Source organism: Ranitomeya variabilis, chromosome 2, assembly GCF_051348905.1.
Source record: "Ranitomeya variabilis isolate aRanVar5 chromosome 2, aRanVar5.hap1, whole genome shotgun sequence".
NCBI lineage: Eukaryota > Metazoa > Chordata > Amphibia > Anura > Dendrobatidae > Ranitomeya > Ranitomeya variabilis.
Genome location: NC_135233.1, coordinates 1,099,441,217 through 1,099,462,343, shown reverse-complemented (window position 1 = coordinate 1,099,462,343; position 21,127 = coordinate 1,099,441,217). Strand labels below are relative to the sequence as shown.

The 21,127-nt window shown below is 53.3% G+C and overlaps 1 protein-coding gene across 6 annotated transcripts; it reads left to right on the top strand.

The window, feature by feature from the left end:
• The first annotated feature begins 1,967 nt into the window (after window positions 1–1,967).
• On the top strand, window positions 1,968–20,834 carry LOC143808791 (uncharacterized). Of its 6 annotated transcripts, none has more exons than XM_077291803.1 (8): window positions 1,968–2,121; window positions 12,465–12,709; window positions 12,869–13,049; window positions 13,938–14,044; window positions 14,232–14,378; window positions 16,783–16,863; window positions 16,950–17,162; window positions 20,677–20,834. In XM_077291803.1, the coding sequence occupies exons 2-8, from the start codon at window positions 12,485–12,487 to the stop codon at window positions 20,794–20,796; spliced, it is 1,074 nt and encodes a 357-aa protein (XP_077147918.1). In that variant the 5' UTR covers window positions 1,968–2,121; window positions 12,465–12,484; the 3' UTR covers window positions 20,797–20,834. The 6 variants fall into 6 exon arrangements, with proteins under 6 accessions (XP_077147918.1, XP_077147921.1, XP_077147920.1 ...); XM_077291806.1 differs by having other exon boundaries at window positions 2,007–2,106; XM_077291805.1 differs by lacking the exon at window positions 1,968–2,121 and adding an exon at window positions 2,130–2,213.
• Window positions 20,835–21,127: the final 293 nt, after the last annotated feature.

Genomic DNA, 21,127 nt, shown 5'->3' with positions numbered 1-21,127 from the left:
ATACTGCCGGTCACCCAGCTTTCCTATAGGTCACTGACTACAGTCCTCGGTAGTGGCGGCCATACTGCCGGTCACCCAGCTTTCCTATAGGTCACTGACTACAGTCCTCGGTAGTGGCGGCCATACTGATACTGCCGGTCACCCAGCTTTCCCATAGGTCACTGACTACAGTCCTCGGTAGTGGTGGCCATACTGCCGGTCACCCAGCTTTCCCATAGGTCACTGACTACAGTCCTCGGTAGTGGCGGCCATACTGCCGGTCACCCAGCTTTCCCATAAGTCACTGACTACAGTCCTCGGTAGTGGCGGCCATACTGCCGGTCACCCAGCTTTCCCATAGGTCACTGACTACAGTCCTCGGTAGTGGCGGCCATACTGCCGGTCACCCAGCTTTCCCATAGGTCACTGACTACAGTCCTCGGTAGTGGCGGCCATACTGATACTGCCGGTCACCCAGCTTTCCTATAGGTCACTGACTACAGTCCTCGGTAGTGGCGGCCATACTGCCTGTCACCCAGATTTCCCATAGGTCACTGACTACAGTCCTCGGTAGTGGCGGCCATACTGCCGGTCACCCAGCTTTCCCATAGGTCACTGACTACAGTCCTCGGTAGTGGCGGCCATACTGCCGGTCACCCAGCTTTCCCATAAGTCACTGACTACAGTCCTTGGTAGTGGCGTCCATACTGCCGGTCACCCAGCTTTCCCATAGGTCACTGACTACAGTCCTCGGTAGTGGCGGCCATACTGCCGGTCATCCAGCTTTCCCATAAGTCACTGACTACAGTCCTTGGTAGTGGCGGCCATACTGCCGGTCACCCAGCTTTCCCATAGGTCACTGACTACAGTCCTCGGTAGTGGCGGCCATACTGATACTGCCGGTCACCCAGCTTTCCCATAGGTCACTGACTACAGTCCTCGGTAGTGGTGGCCATACTGCCGGTCACCCAGCTTTCCCATAGGTCACTGACTACAGTCCTCGGTAGTGGCGGCCATACTGCCGGTCACCCAGCTTTCCCATAAGTCACTGACTACAGTCCTCGGTAGTGGCGGCCATACTGCCGGTCACCCAGCTTTCCCATAGGTCACTGACTACAGTCCTCGGTAGTGGCGGCCATACTGCCGGTCACCCAGCTTTCCCATAGGTCACTGACTACAGTCCTCGGTAGTGGCGGCCATACTGATACTGCCGGTCACCCAGCTTTCCTATAGGTCACTGACTACAGTCCTCGGTAGTGGCGGCCATACTGCCTGTCACCCAGCTTTCCCATAGGTCACTGACTACAGTCCTCGGTAGTGGCGGCCATACTGCCGGTCACCCAGCTTTCCCATAGGTCACTGACTACAGTCCTCGGTAGTGGCGGCCATACTGCCGGTCACCCAGCTTTCCCATAAGTCAGTGACTACAGTCCTCGGTAGTGGCGGCCATACTGCCGGTCACCCAGCTTTCCCATAGGTCACTGACTACAGTCCTCGGTAGTGGCGGCCATACTGCCGGTCACCCAGCTTTCCCATAGGTCACTGACTACAGTCCTCGGTAGTGGCGGCCATACTGCCGGTCACCCAGCTTTCCCATAGGTCACTGACTACAGTCCTCGGTAGTGGCGGCCATACTGCCGGTCACCCAGCTTTCCCATAGGTCACTGACTACAGTCCTCGGTAGTGGCGGCCATACTGCCGGTCACCCAGCTTTCCCATAGGTCACTGACTACAGTCCTCGGTAGTGGCGGCCATACTGCCGGTCACCCAGCTTTCCTATACGTCACTTTCTATTGCAGACAATGGACTTGAAGGAACAAGACTATAAAAGTGTAACCGGCTATAAATGTGAAGCCGAACAGTCAGACAGGACGTGCCGTGATTCTCTGAGCCCCGGGACACGAGCGCTGCACCGGCCGCACAGACAGCCGCCAACATGGCCGCCAGCCCTGCTGGACTCCGTCACAGCTCCGCCCACTGCACGCTCTGACCAATCACAATTAACATTACCAGGGGGCGTGACCATGTGATGTCCTTCAACCGCTGGAGGGCGTGTCCGTGTGCTGTTCTACCAATCACTCCGTTAGGGGCGTGTCCTAAGAGAAATTTGTGCTAAACATCAGAAAGGTGCGGCTGAGACAGGTAAGGGGCGGGCTGCGTGTGACGTCATCAGTGCCGGGAAGAGCCGGGAGCCGCCATCTTGGATCACCTGATCTTAAAGGGAACTGTCATCTGTAATGTGATTTATATTGATCACTGATAAAATCCGCAGACAAACCAATCAGTTGGATAAAATGCCCCGCCCCCATGCTTAGTATGCAAATTGCGAAGTGTTCTCAGCCAATCAGAATCAGTGAGAGGGTCTATGGTTGAGGCCTGCGCTCACACCCGGATATACCGTCAGGGCCTCAGTGTTGCCCATAGCAACCAGTTTGGTAACCTGCAATGTGATTGGTCCTTGTCATTTTTGTCCACAATAGTTTTTGTAGATGGGGGAATTCTGACACTTGTAGTTCCCCAGCTCCATCATAATAACAACTTCTCCTCTTTTACTCGAGGTGTCCGCAATTGTGTTGCCATGGATACAACGTGTCTCTGCGCTTTGGAAAGTTCTTGAACAATTAGTAAACAAAACTATTTAGAAGCTCCTGATTGGCTGAGGGGAGCGAGGTACCGCGAGGGGCGGCAGTGTGCCGTGAGGGGTTGCACCGTACTGTGAGGGGTTGTACCGTATTGTGAGGGGTTGTACCGTATTGTGAGGGGTTGCACCGTACTGTGAGGGGTTGCACCGTACTGTGAGGGGTTGCACCGTACTGTGAGGGGGTTGCACCGTACTGTGAGGGGTTGCACCGTACTGTGAGGGGTTGCACCGTACTGTGAGGGGTTGCACCGTATTGTGAGGGGTTGCACCGTACTGTGAGAGTTTGCACCGTATTGTGAGGGGTTGCACCGTACTGTGAGAGTTTGCACCGTACTGTGAGGGGTTGCACCGTACTGTGAGGGGTTGCACCATATTGTGAGGGGTTGCACCGTATTGTGAGGGGTTGCACCGTACTGTGAGAGTTTGCACCGTATTGTGAGGGGTTGCACCGTACTGTGAGAGTTTGCACCGTACTGTGAGGGGTTGCACCGTACTGTGAGGGGTTGCACCGTACTGTGAGGGGTTGCACCGTATTGTGAGGGGTTGCACCGTACTGTGAGGGGTTGCACCGTACTGTGAGAGTTTGCGCCGTATTGTGAGGGGTTGCACCGTACTGTGAGGGGTTGCACCGTACAGTGAGGGGTTGCACCGTACTGTGAGGGGCTGCACCGTATTGTGAGAGGTTGCACTGTACTGTGAGGGGTTGCACTGTACTGTGAGGGGTTGCACCATATTGTGAGGGGTTGTACCGTATTGTGAGGGGTTGTACCGTATTGTGAGGGGTTGTACCGTATTGTGAGGGGTTGCACCATACTGTGAGGGTTTGCACCGTACTGTGAGGGGTTGCACCGTATGGTGAGGGGTTGCACCGTACTGTGAGGGGTTGCACCATATTGTGAGGGGTTGCACCGTATTGTGAGGGGTTGCACCGTACTGTGAGGGGTTGCACCATATTGTGAGGGGTTGCACCGTACTGTGAGAGTTTGCACCGTATTGTGAGGGGTTGCACCATACTGTGGGGTTGCACCGTACTGTGAGGGGTTGCACCGTACTGTGAGGGGTTGCACCATACTGTGAGGGGTTGCACCGTACTGTGAGGGGTTGCACTGTACTGTGAGGGGTTGCACCGTACTGTGAGGGGTTGCACCATATTGTGAGGGGTTGCACCGTATTGTGAGGGGTTGCACCGTACTGTGAGAGTTTGCACCGTATTGTGAGGGGTTGCACCGTACTGTGAGAGTTTGCACCGTACTGTGAGGGGTTGCACCGTACTGTGAGGGGTTGCACCGTACTGTGAGGGGTTGCACCGTATTGTGAGGGGTTGCACCGTACTGTGAGGGGTTGCACCGTACTGTGAGAGTTTGCGCCGTATTGTGAGGGGTTGCACCGTACTGTGAGGGGTTGCACCGTACAGTGAGGGGTTGCACCGTACTGTGAGGGGCTGCACCGTATTGTGAGAGGTTGCACTGTACTGTGAGGGGTTGCACTGTACTGTGAGGGGTTGCACCGTATTGTGAGGGGTTGCACCGTACTGTGAGAGTTTGCACCGTATTGTGAGGGGTTGTACCATACTGTGAGGGGTTGCACCGTATTGTGAGGGGTTGCACCGTACTGTGAGGGGTTGCACTGTACTGTGAGGGGTTGCACCGTATTGTGAGGGGTTGCACCGTACTGTGAGAGTTTGCACCGTATTGTGAGGGGTTGTACCATACTGTGAGGGGTTGCACCGTATTGTGAGGGGTTGCACCGTATTGTGAGGGGTTGCACCGTACTGTGAGGGGTTGCACCATATTGTGAGGGGTTGCACCGTACTGTGAGAGTTTGCACCGTATTGTGAGGGGTTGCACCATACTGTGGGGTTGCACCGTACTGTGAGGGGTTGCACCGTACTGTGAGGGGTTGCACCATACTGTGAGGGGTTGCACCGTACTGTGAGGGGTTGCACTGTACTGTGAGGGGTTGCACCGTACTGTGAGGGGTTGCACCATATTGTGAGGGGTTGCACCGTATTGTGAGGGGTTGCACCGTACTGTGAGAGTTTGCACCGTATTGTGAGGGGTTGCACCGTACTGTGAGAGTTTGCACCGTACTGTGAGGGGTTGCACCGTACTGTGAGGGGTTGCACCGTACTGTGAGGGGTTGCACCGTATTGTGAGGGGTTGCACCGTACTGTGAGGGGTTGCACCGTACTGTGAGAGTTTGCGCCGTATTGTGAGGGGTTGCACCGTACTGTGAGGGGTTGCACCGTACAGTGAGGGGTTGCACCGTACTGTGAGGGGCTGCACCGTATTGTGAGAGGTTGCACTGTACTGTGAGGGGTTGCACTGTACTGTGAGGGGTTGCACCGTATTGTGAGGGGTTGCACCGTACTGTGAGAGTTTGCACCGTATTGTGAGGGGTTGTACCATACTGTGAGGGGTTGCACCGTATTGTGAGGGGTTGCACCGTACTGTGAGGGGTTGCACTGTACTGTGAGGGGTTGCACCGTATTGTGAGGGGTTGCACCGTACTGTGAGAGTTTGCACCGTATTGTGAGGGGTTGTACCATACTGTGAGGGGTTGCACCGTATTGTGAGGGGTTGCACCGTACTGTGAGGGGTTGCATCGTATTGTGAGGGGTTGCACCGTACTGTGAGAGTTTGCACCGTATTGTGAGGGGTTGCACCGTACTGTGAGAGTTTGCACCGTACTGTGAGGGGTTGCACCGTACTGTGAGGGGTTGCACCGTACTGTGAGGGGTTGCACCGTACTGTGAGGGGTTGCACCGTACTGTGAGAGTTTGCGCCGTATTGTGAGGGGTTGCACCGTACTGTGAGGGGTTGCACCGTACAGTGAGGGGTTGCACCATACTGTGAGGGGTTGTACCGTATTGTGAGGGGTTGTACCGTATTGTGAGGGGTTGTACCGTATTGTGAGGGGTTGCACCATACTGTGAGGGTTTGCACCGTACTGTGAGGGGTTGCACCGTATGGTGAGGGGTTGCACCGTACTGTGAGGGGTTGCACCATATTGTGAGGGGTTGCACCGTATTGTGAGGGGTTGCACCGTACTGTGAGGGGTTGCACCATATTGTGAGGGGTTGCACCGTACTGTGAGAGTTTGCACCGTATTGTGAGGGGTTGCACCATACTGTGGGGTTGCACCGTACTGTGAGGGGTTGCACCGTACTGTGAGGGGTTGCACCATACTGTGAGGGGTTGCACCGTACTGTGAGGGGTTGCACTGTACTGTGAGGGGTTGCACCGTACTGTGAGGGGTTGCACCATATTGTGAGGGGTTGCACCGTATTGTGAGGGGTTGCACCGTACTGTGAGAGTTTGCACCGTATTGTGAGGGGTTGCACCGTACTGTGAGAGTTTGCACCGTACTGTGAGGGGTTGCACCGTACTGTGAGGGGTTGCACCGTACTGTGAGGGGTTGCACCGTATTGTGAGGGGTTGCACCGTACTGTGAGGGGTTGCACCGTACTGTGAGAGTTTGCGCCGTATTGTGAGGGGTTGCACCGTACTGTGAGGGGTTGCACCGTACAGTGAGGGGTTGCACCGTACTGTGAGGGGCTGCACCGTATTGTGAGAGGTTGCACTGTACTGTGAGGGGTTGCACTGTACTGTGAGGGGTTGCACCGTATTGTGAGGGGTTGCACCGTACTGTGAGAGTTTGCACCGTATTGTGAGGGGTTGTACCATACTGTGAGGGGTTGCACCGTATTGTGAGGGGTTGCACCGTACTGTGAGGGGTTGCACTGTACTGTGAGGGGTTGCACCGTATTGTGAGGGGTTGCACCGTACTGTGAGAGTTTGCACCGTATTGTGAGGGGTTGTACCATACTGTGAGGGGTTGCACCGTATTGTGAGGGGTTGCACCGTACTGTGAGGGGTTGCATCGTATTGTGAGGGGTTGCACTGTACTGTGAGGGGTTGCGCCGTACAGTGAGGGGTTGCACCGTACTGTGAGGGGTTGCACCATATTGTGAGGGGTTGCACCGTACTGTGAGGGTTTGCACCGTACTGTGAGGGGTTGCACCATATTGTGAGGGGTTTCACCGTACTGTGAGGGGTTGCACCATATTGTGAGGGGTTGCACCGTACAGTGAGGGGTTGCACCGTACTGTGAGGAGTTGCACCATATTGTGAGGGGATGCACCGTACAGTGAGGGGATGCACCGTACTGTGAGGAGTTGCACCGTACTGTGAGGGGTTGCACTGTACTGTGAGGGGTTGCACCGTTTGGTGAGGGGTTGCACCGTACTGTGAGGGGTTGCACTGTACTGTGAGAGTTTGCACCGTACTGTGAGGGGTTGCACCGTACTGTGAGTGGTTGCACCGTACTGTGAGGGGTTGCACCAGAATGTGAGGGGTTGCACCGTACTGTGAGGGGTTGCACCAGAATGTGAGGGGTTGCACCGTACTGTGAGGGGTTGCACCGTACTGTGAAGGGTTGCACCGTATGGTGAGGGGTTGCACCGTACTGTGAGGGGTTGCACCGTATTGTGAGGGGTTGCACCGTATGGTGAGGGGTTGCACCGTACTGTGAGGGGTTGCACCGTACTGTGAGGGGTTGCACCGTATTGTGAGGGGTTGCACCGTACTGTGAGGGGTTGCACCGTATTGTGAGGGGTTGCACCGTACTGTGAGGGGTTGCACCGTACTGTGAGGGGTTGCACCGTACAGTGAGGGGGTTGCACCGTATTGTGAGGGGTTGCACCGTACGGTGAGAGGTTGCACCGTACTGTGAGTGGTAGCATCGTACCCTGAGGGGTGACACCATTACGACATGTGCGCACACTCATGGAGCACGCTGCCCCGCCGCCGCCATCATGGGCTCACAGGTGATGTCCCTGCAGTCCTGACACCGGCGACCGGGAGACACAGAGGCCATTGTTTGTTGTCTCTTTGTCTCTGGTGAAGCGTCGCCCGGGAGATGAAGAATCACAAGATCCCAGCCGAGCCCTCCCTCCATCATGAGGCTGCTCTCACCCCGCACCTAGATCACTCGCCCCAGAGCCCGACAGGCAGAGGATGAGCTGCCCGGACAACCGCAGAGGCACCTGAGGAAGAGGTCAGAGATGTGGGGAGCATAGAGGTCAGAGGAGAGAGGTCAGAGATGTGGGGAGCAGACATGTCAGAGGAGAGAGGTCAGAGATGTGGGGAGCAGACAGGTCAGAGGAGAGAGGTCAGAGATGTGGGGAGCAGACAGGTCAGAGGAGAGAGGTCAGAGATGTGGGGAGCAGACAGGTCAGAGGAGAGAGGTCAGAGATGTGGGGAGCAGACATGTCAGAGGAGAGAGGTCAGAGATGTGGGGAGCAGACAGGTCAGAGGAGAGAGGTCAGAGATGTGAGGAGCAGACAGGTCAGAGGAGAGGTCAGAGATGTGGGGAGCAGACAGGTCAGAGGAGAGAGGTCAGAGATGTGGGGAGCAGACAGGTCAGAGGAGAGAGGTCAGAGATGTGGGGAGCAGACAGGTCAGAGGAGAGAGGTCAGAGATGTGGTGAGCAGACAGGTCAGAGGAGAGAGGTCAGAGATGTGGGGAGCAGACAGGTCAGAGGAGAGAGGTCAGAGATGTGGGGAGCAGACATGTCAGAGGAGAGAGGTCAGAGATGTGGGGAGCAGACAGGTCAGAGGAGAGAGGTCAGAGATGTGAGGAGCAGACAGGTCAGAGGAGAGGTCAGAGATGTGGGGAGCAGACAGGTCAGAGGAGAGAGGTCAGAGATGTGGGGAGCAGACAGGTCAGAGGAGAGAGGTCAGAGATGTGGGGAGCAGACAGGTCAGAGGAGAGAGGTCAGAGATGTGAGGAGCAGACAGGTCAGAGGAGAGGTCAGAGATGTGGGGAGCAGACAGGTCAGAGGAGAGAGGTCAGAGATGTGGGGAGCAGACAGGTCAGAGGAGAGGTCAGAGATGTGAGGAGCAGACATGTCAGAGGAGAGAGGTCAGAGATGTGGGGAGCAGACAGGTCAGAGGAGAGAGTTCAGAGATGTGGGGAGCAGACAGGTCAGGAGAGAGGTCAGAGATGTGGGGAGCAGACAGGTCAGAGGAGAGAGGTCAGAGATGTGGGGAGCAGACAGGTCAGAGGAGAAAGGTCAGAGATGTGGGGAGCAGACAGGTCAGAGGAGAGAGGTCAGAGATGTGAGGAGCAGATAGGTCAGAGGAGAGAGGTCAGAGATGTGGGGAACAGACATGTCAGAGGAGAGAGGTCAGAGATGTGTGAATCAGACAGGTCAGAGGAGAGAGGTCAGAGATATGGGAAGCAGACAGGTCAGAGGAGAGAGGTCAGAGATGTGGGGAGCAGACAGGTCAGAGGAGAGAGGTCAGAGATGTGAGGAGCAGATAGGTCAGAGGAGAGAGGTCAGAGATGTGGGGAACAGACATGTCAGAGGAGAGAGGTCAGAGATGTGTGAATCAGACAGGTCAGAGGAGAGAGGTCAGAGATATGGGAAGCAGACAGGTCAGAGGAGAGAGGTCAGAGATGTGGGGAGCAGACAGGTCAGAGGAGAGAGGTCAGAGATGTGGGGAGCAGACAGGTCAGAGGAGAGGTCAGAGATGTGGGGAGCAGACAGGTCAGAGGAGAGAGGTCAGAGATGTGGGGAGCAGACAGGTCAGAGGAGAGGTCAGAGATGTGAGGAGCAGACATGTCAGAGGAGAGAGGTCAGAGATGTGGGGAGCAGACAGGTCAGAGGAGAGAGGTCAGAGATGTGGGGAGCAGACAGGTCAGGAGAGAGGTCAGAGATGTGGGGAGCAGACAGGTCAGAGGAGAGAGGTCAGAGATGTGGGGAGCAGACAGGTCAGGAGAGAGGTCAGAGATGTGGGGAGCAGACATGTCAGAGGAGAGAGGTCAGAGATGTGGGGAGCAGACAGGTCAGAGGAGAGGTCAGAGATGTGAGGAGCAGACAGGTCAGAGGAGAGAGGTCAGAGATGTGGGGAGCAGACAGGTCAGAGGAGAGAGGTCAGAGATGTGGGGAGCAGACAGGTCAGAGGAGAGAGGTCAGAGATGTGGGGAGCAGACAGGTCAGAGGAGAGAGGTCAGAGATGTGGTGAGCAGACAGGTCAGAGGAGAGAGGTCAGAGATGTGAGGAGCAGACAGGTCAGAGGAGAGAGGTCAGAGATGTGAGGAGCAGACAGGTCAGAGGCGAGGTCAGAGATGTGGGGAGCAGACAGGTCAGAGGAGAAAGGTCAGAGATGTGGGGAGCAGACAGGTCAGAGGAGAGAGGTCAGAGATGTGAGGAGCAGATAGGTCAGAGGAGAGAGGTCAGAGATGTGAGGAGCAGACAGGTCAGAGGAGAGAGGTCAGAGATGTGGGGAGCAGACAGGTCAGAGGAGAGAGGTCAGAGATGTGGGGTCAGAGATGTGGGGAGCAGACAGGTCAGAGGAGAGAGGTCAGAGATGTGGGGAGCAGACAGGTCAGAGGCGAGGTCAGAGATGTGTGGATCAGACAGGTCAGAGGAGAGAGGTCAGAGATGTGGGGAACAGACAGGTCAGAGGAGAGAGGTCAGAGATATGGGAAGCAGACAGGTCAGAGGATAGAGGTCAGAGATGTGAGGAGCAGACAGGTCAGAGGAGAGAGGTCAGAGATGTGAGGAGCAGGTAGGTCAGAGGAGAGAGGTCAGAGATGTGGGGAGCAGACAGGTCAGAGGAGAGAGGTCAGAGATGTGGGGAGCAGACAGGTCAGAGGAGAGAGGTCAGAGATGTGGGGAGCAGAGAGGTCAGAGATGTGGGGTCAGAGATGTGGGGAGCAGACAGGTCAGAGGAGAGAGGTCAGAGATGTGCGGAGCAGACAGGTCAGAGGAGAGAGGTCAGAGATGTAGTGAGCAGAGATCAGAACTCTGGAGTGATGAGGAGATGGAAGATGGACTAGATGAGGCAGATCAGGGGATCAGACAGATCAACACAGAAGAGAGATCAGGGGGAAAGAGACAGCATGGAGAGCGTGGGAGTACAGAGATGTTGGGATTCCAGAGATCAGGGCAGCGGAGAAAATGGAGGAGTTGGGAAGTAGAAGACAGACAGTGGTGGGATCAGAGAGCTTGTGGGGGCAAAGAGATCGGGGCAAAAGTATGAGGAACAGAGAGATCACTGGAGAAGAGACATGAGAGGCAGAGCAGTGATGGCCATCAGGCTGTGCTCGGCGATCTGGATCATTGGCTCCGCTCACAGATAGACCCCTCTTTTCTGCATCCAGTGCCATAGTATTTTGGGTACATTCACCCCCATCCTGATGGGTCGTGTTACCCCTGGAGAGACCCATCAGACACAACGAGTGGCTCCTATCATTCGCCAACAACCCATCAGTAAGGCAGAGTGGTGCATGGTGTGGCCGCGGCGCCTGCTCCCTCTTCCATGAAGGTAGCTGCGCCATCATCATCACTCCCATAGATGAAGTGGGCCACATCTCCAGCTCCTCCCGGCCAGCTCCCTCCTCCATGAAGGTAGCTGCACCATCATCATTCCCATAGATGAAGTGGGTCACATCTCAGCCTCTCCAGCTCCTCCCGTCCAGCTCCCTCCTCCATGAAGGTAGCTGCACCATCATCATTCCCATAGATGAAGTGGGTCACATCTCGGCCTCTCCAGCTCCTCTCGGCCAGCTCCCTCCTCCATGAAGGTAGCTGCGCCATCATCATCACTCCCATAGATGAAGTGGGCCACATCTCCAGCTCCTCCCGGCCAGCTCCCTCCTCCATGAAGGTAGCTGCACCATCATCATTCCCATAGATGAAGTGGGTCACATCTCGGCCTCTCCAGCTCCTCTCGGCCAGCTCCCTCCTCCATGAACGTAGCTGCGCCATCATCATCATCCCCATAGATGAAGTGGGCCACATCTCAGCCTCTCCAGCTCCTCCCGGCCAGCTCCCTCCTCCATGAAGGTAGCTGCGCCATCATCATCACTCCCATAGATGAAGTGGGCCACATCTCCAGCTCCTCCCGGCCAGCTCCCTCCTCCATGAAGGTAGCTGCACCATCATCATTCCCATAGATGAAGTGGGTCACATCTCAGCCTCTCCAGCTCCTCCCGTCCAGCTCCCTCCTCCATGAAGGTAGCTGCACCATCATCATTCCCATAGATGAAGTGGGTCACTTCTCGGCCTCTCCAGCTCCTCTCGGCCAGCTCCCTCCTCCATGAAGGTAGCTGCGCCATCATCATCACTCCTATAGATGAAGTGGGCCACATCTCCAGCTCCTCCCGGCCAGCTCCCTCCTCCATGAAGGTAGCTGCGCCATCATCATCACTCCCATAGATGAAGTGGGCCACATCTCCAGCTCCTCTCGGCCAGCTCCCTCCTCCATGAAGGTAGCTGCACCATCATCATTCCCATAGATGAAGTGGGTCACTTCTCGGCCTCTCCAGCTCCTCTCGGCCAGCTCCCTCCTCCATGAAGGTAGCTGCGCCATCATCATCACTCCCATAGATGAAGTGGGTCACATCTCCAGCTCCTCTCGGCCAGCTCCCTCCTCCATGAAGGTAGCTGCGCCATCATCATCACTCTCATAGATGAAGTGGGCGACAGCTTGGCCTTTAAAGGCTCCTCCCGGCCTCCTTCTTGCAGCCAGGGGATTTCTTGGCAGTAGGTGGAGGTCTTACGCCGATCAGGTGGACAGTGACTATTATTGTAAACGGGAATGCCACAGTAAGCGCCCCAGTGCCACACGTGAACCCTCTCAGCCAATCATAAGCTTCTAAAAATGTTCCTAGCAGTTTATACACTTTTTTTATTTGTCCTCGGAGGCGGTGATTGGCTGCACAGGAGGAGCCGCCGGCAGCACTTAGATCTAGGCTCATACACGCCGTGTGTGTGACCGGTGACGGAGGCGCCGCCCTGGTGGTGGCTGACAGGAGGTTGTTCTGTCCTGCAGGGTGATACGAGCCGAGCGCCATGTCTCGCCGACGCTTGGAGGAAGCCGTGCTCAGATCCAAGGAGTTAGAGAGCGCCGGAGAGAGCGTGGACGAAGGCTCGGAGGACGACGAGTGCGGCAGATACGCCGAGCTGTTCGTCAGGCGCCGGGTCCCTCTGAGCAAGGATTTGCACGGTATCTTCAGTCTCCGATTCTCGCCCAGCGGGAAGCAGCTCGCCGTCGGGTTTGGGAACGGCGCAGTCCAGGTAATCGGGAGCGGGTTCACTCTGAAGAAGGGGCGACTCGCCCAGTCCGGGGGTTTCTGCACCGATACAATGTAACGCACCCATTGTAGCACCGCGATCCCGCCGTCCTGCGGTTGTCTCTCCGCGCCATTCGGCGGTTTTCTATGTGATCTATTCCAGATTGTGAATGTGGACGGTGGCAGCCTCGGCGGGACTCTGTCCCCAGGACATCGCACAAGACAAGCCGTCACCTCCCTCAGCTATCACCCCAAAAATAGCAACATCCTGGTGGGCGCCGGCGCCGACGGCCTGATCTCCTTCTATGACGCCAAGTCCGAGCTGAACGTCTTGTCGCTAACAGGTGACGGATCCGCCTGTGCCGTAATGCAAGGGTTAATGATTGGGGGGGCTGAGGAAAGGAGCTGGCACGGCATCTGGCGGTCAGTGACTGCAGTTTTAAATAATGAACAGGTTTTTGTTTATTTTGTATTTTAATTTCATGATTTTATTTTTTTGTTTTGTTTATTTTCATTATTATCGTTTTCATCATTTGATTTATTTTTCCCTTATTTTATTATTGTATATATTTTCTTTCTTTTCTTTTTTTATTTATATTTTTTAATTGTATTTTGTTTTTTTATTCTTTTTACTTTCATTATTTTACATATTTACTTTTTCATTATTTTCATTATTTTGTTACATTTTTCTATATTTTCTTTATTTTTAATTATTTTCTTTATGTTTTTTTTCATTATTTTAGTTTGTACTTTTCTCTTTTGTATTATTTAATTTTTCATTTGATGTATTTATTTTTTCAACATTATTTTCAGTTTTTCAGTTCTTTCTCATTATTTTTTATTTATTTTATGTATTTGTTTTAATTTTTTTAATTTTTATTTTCTTTATTTTCTTTGTTTTTTTTTCATTGTTTTGCACTTTTCACTTTTTTATTCATTCATTTTCATTATTTTATTTATAAATTTTTTCAATATTTTCATTTTTTCATTATTATTTTATGTATTTATATTTTTCTCATTTTTTAAAAAAATTTCATTATTTTATGTATTCATTTTTTTCAATTGTTATTATTATTTTCTGTGTTTATATTTTTTTTGTTATATTTTATTTATTGTCATTATTTTATGTATTTGTTTTCATTTTTTTGTATTATTTTTAGTTTTTATTATTCTTTTAATTATTAATTTTTTAAATTATTTTTTAAATTTATTTGTGTGTGTGTATTTTTTAGAGCAAGAAAATGAAATTCACGCCCTGGATTTCAGCACAGACGGCACTGTGTTTGCCACAGCCGGGAGGGACAGAAACATCCGCATCTATGATAGTCAGACCAATGAGGTAACACGCCTCCTCTATAGGTGCCGCCATTACTGCCCGTCTGGGGGTCGTCACCCAGCTTTTTCGGACAGACCCCTAGAGTTATGGGCAGGGGTTTGATGATGTATCAATGAACTGATATGACATTCAGGTATCCCTTTAAGAATCTGCATCTAATGGGAGTTGTAATCCATGTTTTATACACCAGATCCTGAACTTTCTGGTGGCCCCGGACTTCCTGATTGATGATGACCTGACTTTGACCAGCGGGCACACGCGCAGGATCTTCGCTCTCAGGTTTCACCCCTCCGAACACCATATATTTGTGACGGGCGGCTGGGACGATTCCATTAAGGTGTGTGATACATTGTATGTGGGACCTTTAAGGGACTGTCCCATAAACTAACCTTTTATCAGCTATACACAGGATTATTATTATTATTCATTTTTATAGCGCCATTTATTCCATGGCGCTTTACATGTGAACGGGGCAAATATAGACAAGTACATTAAACATGAGCAAAAAAAAAAACAAGGCACACAGGTACATAAGGAGAGAGGACCCTGCCCGCGAGGGCTCACAGTCTGCAGGGGATGGGTGAGGAAACACTAGGAGAGGGTAGAGTTGGTCATGCGGCGGATCAGTAGACTGAGGGTCACTGCAGGTTGTAGGCTTGTCGGAAGAGGAGGGTCTTCAGGTTCTTTTTGAAGGTTTCCACGGTAGGCGAGAGCCTGATGTGTTTGGGTAGAGAGTTCCAGAGTATAGGGGAAGCACGGGAGAAGTCTTGTATGCGGTTGTGGGAGGAAGAGATGAGAGAAGAGTAGAGAAGGAGATCTTGAGAGGATCGGAGGTTGCGTGTAGGTAAGTACCGGGAGACGAGGTCACAAATGTATGGAGGAGACTGGTTGTGGATGGCTTTGTATGTCATGGTTAGGGTTTTGAACTGGTCTCTGGGCAATGGGGAGCCAATGAAGGGCTTGGCAGAGAGGAGAGGTTGGCGAATAACGGGCAGACAGGTAGATTAGTCGGGCAGCAGAGTGTGGGATGGATTGGAGGGGTGCCAGAGTGCGAGAGGGGAGGCCACAGAGCAGGAGGTTGCAGTAGTCAAGACGGGAGATGATAAGGGCATGCATTACTGTTTTTGTGGTGTCGCGGTCAAGGAATGTACGGATCCGGGAAATGTTTTTGAGTTGGAATCGGCAGGAGGAGGCAAGGGTTTGGATATGTGACTTGAAAGAGAGGGCAGAGTCGAGGATTACCCCGAGGCACCAAGTGTGCGGGATCGGGGAAAGTGAGCAGCCATTGACATTGATGGATAGGTCGGGTGGAGGGGTAGAGTGAGATGGGGGAAAGATGATGAATTCTGTTTTGTCCATGTTCAGTTGTAGAAAGCGAGCAGAAAAGAAGGCCGAGATAGCAGACAGACAGTGCGGGATTTTGGTAAGTAAGGAGGAGAGGTCAGGTCCGGATAGGTAGATCTGCGTGTCATCGACGTAGAGATGGTACTGCATACCGTTGGGTTGGGATGAAGACTGTGGCGAGGTTAGGGATGAGGTGGGATGGGAGCGGGTCGAGCGTGCAGATGGCGAGGTGTGATCTTGACAGGAGGGTGGAGAGCTGATCATCTGTCATGGTGGAGAAGCTGGCTTTGGAAGAACAGTGCTGAGCAGTTAGGAGGGGCATTGGGGACTGTGGGCCAAAGCTTTTTCTGATGTTATCAATCTTCTGCTTAAAGAAAGAGGCAAAGTCTTCAGCAGAAATGAGGGAAGAGGGAGGAGATGCTGGGGGACGGAGTAGAGAATTGAAAGTGTTGAAAAGCTGTTTAGGGTTGTGAGACAGGGAGGATATGAGAGATGAGAAGTAGGTTTGTTTTGCTGCGGAAGTGAGTGTGGACTTGAAGCTGGCGAGGGACTGCTTGTATGCGATAAAGTGCTCAGCAGAACGGGATCTCTTCCATCTCCGCTCAGCAACCCTGGAAGCCTGTCTCAGTTTTTTGGTCAGGCTGGTCAGCCAGGGTTGCCTGTTGATTGTACGAGCTTTGCTGTGCGTGGGGGGGTGGCCGAATTGAGTGTTGCTGTTATTGTGGTGTTATAAAAAGTGGCAGCAGCATCTGTGTTATGTAAGGAAGCTATGTCTGTAAGAGGGAGAAGGGACTCAGAGAGTGAGTGTAAATTTAGGTGTTTGAGATTTCTGCGAGGGTGAGTGAGTTTGTGGATTGGGGGTTGTGTGATTAGCGTGTAGTGTCTGAGGGCCCGACCGCTGGTCCTCCCACCAATCCCAAAACACAGGGGGTCCAAAGTACCTTTTATAAGCAGAGCGGTACTGAGCATGTGCGACCACCACTCCAGTCACGGTCGCACATGCTCAGTATTGCTTCACTTACACAAGTGACTTTGGCTCTTTCATTTTGAATAATAAAATAGACATATGTTATATCGCCTCGTCCGTAGATGTCCGATCTATCAAAATATCCAATTAATAACCTCGAATGGCAAAAGAGAAAATAATCCAAAAAGGTATTAATCAAACTATCAGCTCGCTACACACAAAAAAAAAAGACCTCGCCCAGCTCCATGGACGGAAAAATAAAAAAAAGTTATGGGTCTCGTGGCTAAAAATGTAATAAACTAATAAAAAATATATATGTATATTTTGCATACAATAGTGACAAACCCTCAGCTGTGAGAGGTTGGACTTTCTAGGCCTCCTCTCGTTATTATCAGGTCGGATTTATTCTGTATTTTTTTTCCTATTCAAGGTTTGGGACAAGCGGATGGCGAAGGAAGCGCGGAGGGTGATCATCGGGCCGCACATTTGTGGGCCGGGGATCGATATTCGGGTGAGTTCTGCTCCTGGGGCTGGGAGAGACAGTGACTCCAGTCACCTCCAGAGCTGCGATCACAATCTTCTGCTTATTCTGCACAGAACGACCAAATCCTGAGTGGCTCCTGGGTGGCGAGGAACGCTCTGCAGCTCTGGGACCTGCGCTCCTCCAGCCTCATCCAGGACCTGGTGTTTCCTGCCCCCGTCCTGCAGGGGGAGTTCCTGTACGCCGCTCGGTTCTGCACTGACCACGTGGTCCTGGCTGGAGGCAGTGGTACATGCAGCGCCCGCGCCATCAGCACCAAGACACAAGAGGTGAGAAGAGATGTCACCGTCTAGGCGGTTATATGCAGAGAACAGGTTCTGTCACCTCATTGTTCCCTGCTGGTTCAGTGTCTTTACTGAGCTGGTGTGGTCGATGCAGTGTCTCACTCTACACACTCAGTAAGGTCACGTTACCCCGCAGACACTACGCTCAGTAGTGGCCCCAGCATCTAGGCGGTTATATGCAGAGAACAGGTTCTGTCACCTCTCATGGTTCCCTGCTGGTTCAGTGTCTGTACTGAGCTGGGGTGGTCGGTGCAGTGTCTCACCTTACACACTCAGTAAGGTCACGTTACCCCGCAGACACTACGCTCAGTAGTGGCCCCAGCATCTAGGCGGTTATATGCAGAGAACAGGTTCTGTCACCTCTCATGGTTCCCTGCTGGTTCAGTGTCTGTACTGCGCTGGTGTGGTCGGTGCAGTGTCTCACCCTACACACTCAGTAAGGTCACGTTACCCCGCAGACGCAGCGCTCAGTAGTGGCCCCAGCGTCTAGGCGGTTATATGCAGAGAACAGGTTCTGTCACCTCATTGTTCCCTGCTGGTTCAGTGTCTTTACTGCGCTGGTGTGGTCGGTGCAGTGTCTCACTCTACACACTCAGTAAGGTCATGTTACCCCGCAGACACTACGCTCAGTAGTGGCCCCAGCATCTAGGCGGTTATATGCAGAGAACAGGTTCTGTCACCTCATTGTTCCCTGCTGGTTCAGTGTCTGTACTGAGCTGGAGTGGTCGGTGCAGTGTCTCACCTTACACACTCAGTAAGGTCACGTTACCCCGCAGACACTACGCTCAGTAGTGGCCCCAGCATCTAGGCGGTTATATGCAGAGAACAGGTTCTGTCACCTCTCATGGTTCCCTGCTGGTTCAGTGTCTGTACTGAGCTGGGGTGGTCGGTGCAGTGTCTCACCCTACACACTCAGTAAGGTCACGTTACCCCGCAGACGCAGCGCTCAGTAGTGGCCCCAGCGTCTAGGCGGTTATATGCAGAGAACAGGTTCTGTCACCTCATTGTTCCCTGCTGGTTCAGTGTCTGTACTGAGCTGGTGTGGTCGGTGCAGGGTTTCACTCTACACACTCAGTAAGGTCATGTTCCCCGCAGACGCAGCGCTCAGTAGTGGCCCCAGCGTCTAGGCGGTTATATACAGAGAACAGGTTCTGTTACCTCTCATTGTTCCCTGCTGGTTCAGTGTCTGTACTGCGCTGGTGTGGTCGGTGCAGTGTCTAACCCTACACACTCAGTAAGGTCATGTTCCCCGCAGACGCAGCGCTCAGTAGTGGCCCCAGCATCTAGGCGGTTATATGCAGAGAACAGGTTCTGTCACCTCATTGTTCCCTGCTGGTTCAGTGTCTGTACTGAGCTGGTGTGGTCGGTGCAGTGTCTCACCCTACACACTCAGTAAGGTCACGTTACCCCGCAGACGCAGCGCTCAGTAGTGGCCCCAGCGTCTAGGCGGTTATATGCAGAGAACAGGTTCTGTCACCTCATTGTTCCCTGCTGGTTCAGTGTCTTTACTGAGCTGCTGTGGTCAGTGCAGGGTTTCACTCTACACACTCAGTAAGGTCACGTTACCCCGCAGACGCCGCGCTCAGTAGTGGCTCCAGCGTCTAGGCGGTTATATACAGAGAACAGATTCTGCCACATCTCATTGTTCCCTGCTGGTTCAGTGTCTGTACTGCGCTGGTGTGGTCGGTGCAGTGTCTCACCTTACACACTCAGTAAGGTCATGTTCCCCGCAGACGCAGCGCTCAGTAGTGGCCCCAGCGTCTAGGCGGTTATATGCAGAGAACAGGTTCTGTCACCTCATTGTTCGCTGCTGGTTCAGTGTCTGTACTGAGCTGGTGTGGTCGGTGCAGGGTTTTACTCTACACACTCAGTAAGGTCATGTTCCCCGCAGACGCAGCGCTCAGTAGTGGCCCCAGCGTCTAGGCGGTTATATACAGAGAACAGGTTCTGTTACCTCTCATTGTTCCCTGCTGGTTCAGTGTCTGTACTGCGCTGGTGTGGTCGGTACAGTGTCTCACCCTACACACTCAGTAAGGTCATGTTCCCCGCAGACGCAGCGCTCAGTAGTGGCCCCAGCGTCTAGGCGGTTATATGCAGAGAACAGGTTCTGTCACCTCTCATTGTTCCCTGCTGGTTCAGTGTCTGTACTGCGCTGGTGTGGTCGGTGCAGTGTCTAACCCTACACACTCAGTAAGGTCATGTTCCCCGCAGACGCAGCGCTCAGTAGTGGCCCCAGCATCTAGGCGGTTATATGCAGAGAACAGGTTCTGTCACCTCATTGTTCCCTGCTGGTTCAGTGTCTGTACTGAGCTGGAGTGGTCGGTGCAGTGTCTCACCCTACACACTCAGTAAGGTCACGTTACCCCGCAGACGCAGCGCTCAGTAGTGGCCCCAGCATCTAGGCGGTTATATGCAGAGAACAGGTTCTGCCACCTCTCATTGTTCCCTGCTGGTTCAGTGTCTGTACTGCGCTGGTGTGGTTGGTACAGTGTCTCACCCTACACACTCAGTAAGGTCATGTTCCCCGCAGACGCAGCGCTCAGTAGTGGCCCCAGCGTCTAGGCGGTTATATGCAGAGAACAGGTTCTGTCACCTCATTGTTCCCTGCTGGTTCAGTGTCTGTACTGAGCTGGTGTGGTCGGTGCAGTGTCTCACCCTACACACTCAGTAAGGTCATGTTCCCCGCAGACGCAGCGCTCAGTAGTGGCCCCAGCGTCTAGGCGGTTATATGCAGAGAACAGGTTCTGCCACCTCTCATTGTCCCCTGCTGGTTCAGTGTCTGTACTGAGCTGGGGTGGTCGGTGCAGTGTCTCACCCTACACACTCAGTAAGGTCACGTTACCCCGCAGACGCAGCGCTCAGTAGTGGCCCCAGCGTCTAGGCGGTTATATGCAGAGAACAGGTTCTGTCACCTCTCATTGTTCCCTGCTGGTTCAGTGTCTGCAGCGGTATCACACATTGCTCTGAACACTACGTGTCTGTGCCCATCTGCTCCGGTCACCTTTAGAGCTGTATTCCCAATTCTTCCTGTCCTCACTGCCTCCAGGACACCCCGACTTGTTCAGTGTCTGCTCACCGCATCCCCTACACTCAGAGACAACCCGCTCAGGATGTGCGTACAATCAGATCCGCCCTGATGAATTCTGAAGAACGCAGCTTTGGCTGTGACTGGAGCGTCAGGCAGAGATCAGCAGGGATGAGCGTTGCCATGAGTGCATGTAATCTGGGTCCCTGCGGTTTCCACCCTCTGCATCTCTCCGGGGGGGGGGGGGACGCTGCTTTCAGGGTGACACGTACGGCGTCCCGGAGACGTGCGGTCTCTGCGGTGACACAGTGTGCACATTCCTGCGTAATCCGGGAGAACATTTCACCACTTGTCGCGACACGTGCCACGTATCACACCCCACGGAGGAGATCCTTAAAGGGGAACTCGCGCACACACTGGGATGGGATCAGTGACAGTGCGGACAGTGCAGAACTTTCACCTTCCTTCCTGCAGGTTCTCGGAGAGGTGTCGCTGTGCAGCAAGGCCGTGCAGACCCTGGACGCTGCCCCCGGTGGGCAGGTGGTGGCCGTGGCCGGAGTGGGCGGCAATCTTCACATCGCAGAACTGTGCTAATGTCCGTCCAGACATAAACTACCTGCCGGATCCCCAAAGCACGTCCGTCCATCTCTTCACATTGTGTCCTCTGCTCCAGTCACAGCCAGAGCTGCAGCGAAAGCGCCACCACATGCCATGGGGAGGAAATCAGCACTGCAGTCAGCTATATGAAATGAATGAGTAAAGGGGCGGCAGAATGGTTAATGCAGCTCTGGATGTGACTGGAGTATAACTGCAGCATTGGATGTGACTGGAGAATAACCGCAGCTTTGGATATGACTGGAGTATAAATGCAGCTTTGGATGTGACTGGAGTATAAATGCAGCTTTGGATGTGACTGGAGTATAAA

Bases quoted from the DNA above. Each gene is read 5' to 3' on its own strand.
- LOC143808791 (XM_077291803.1), top strand. From the start codon at position 12,485: ATGTCTCGCCGACGCTTGGAGGAAGCCGTGCTCAGATCCAAGGAGTTA. The intron at 13,050-13,937 runs GTGACGGATCCG...TGTATTTTTTAG, and splicing joins GAACGTCTTGTCGCTAACAG to AGCAAGAAAATGAAATTCAC. The intron at 14,379-16,782 runs GTGTGTGATACA...TTCCTATTCAAG, and splicing joins GCTGGGACGATTCCATTAAG to GTTTGGGACAAGCGGATGGC.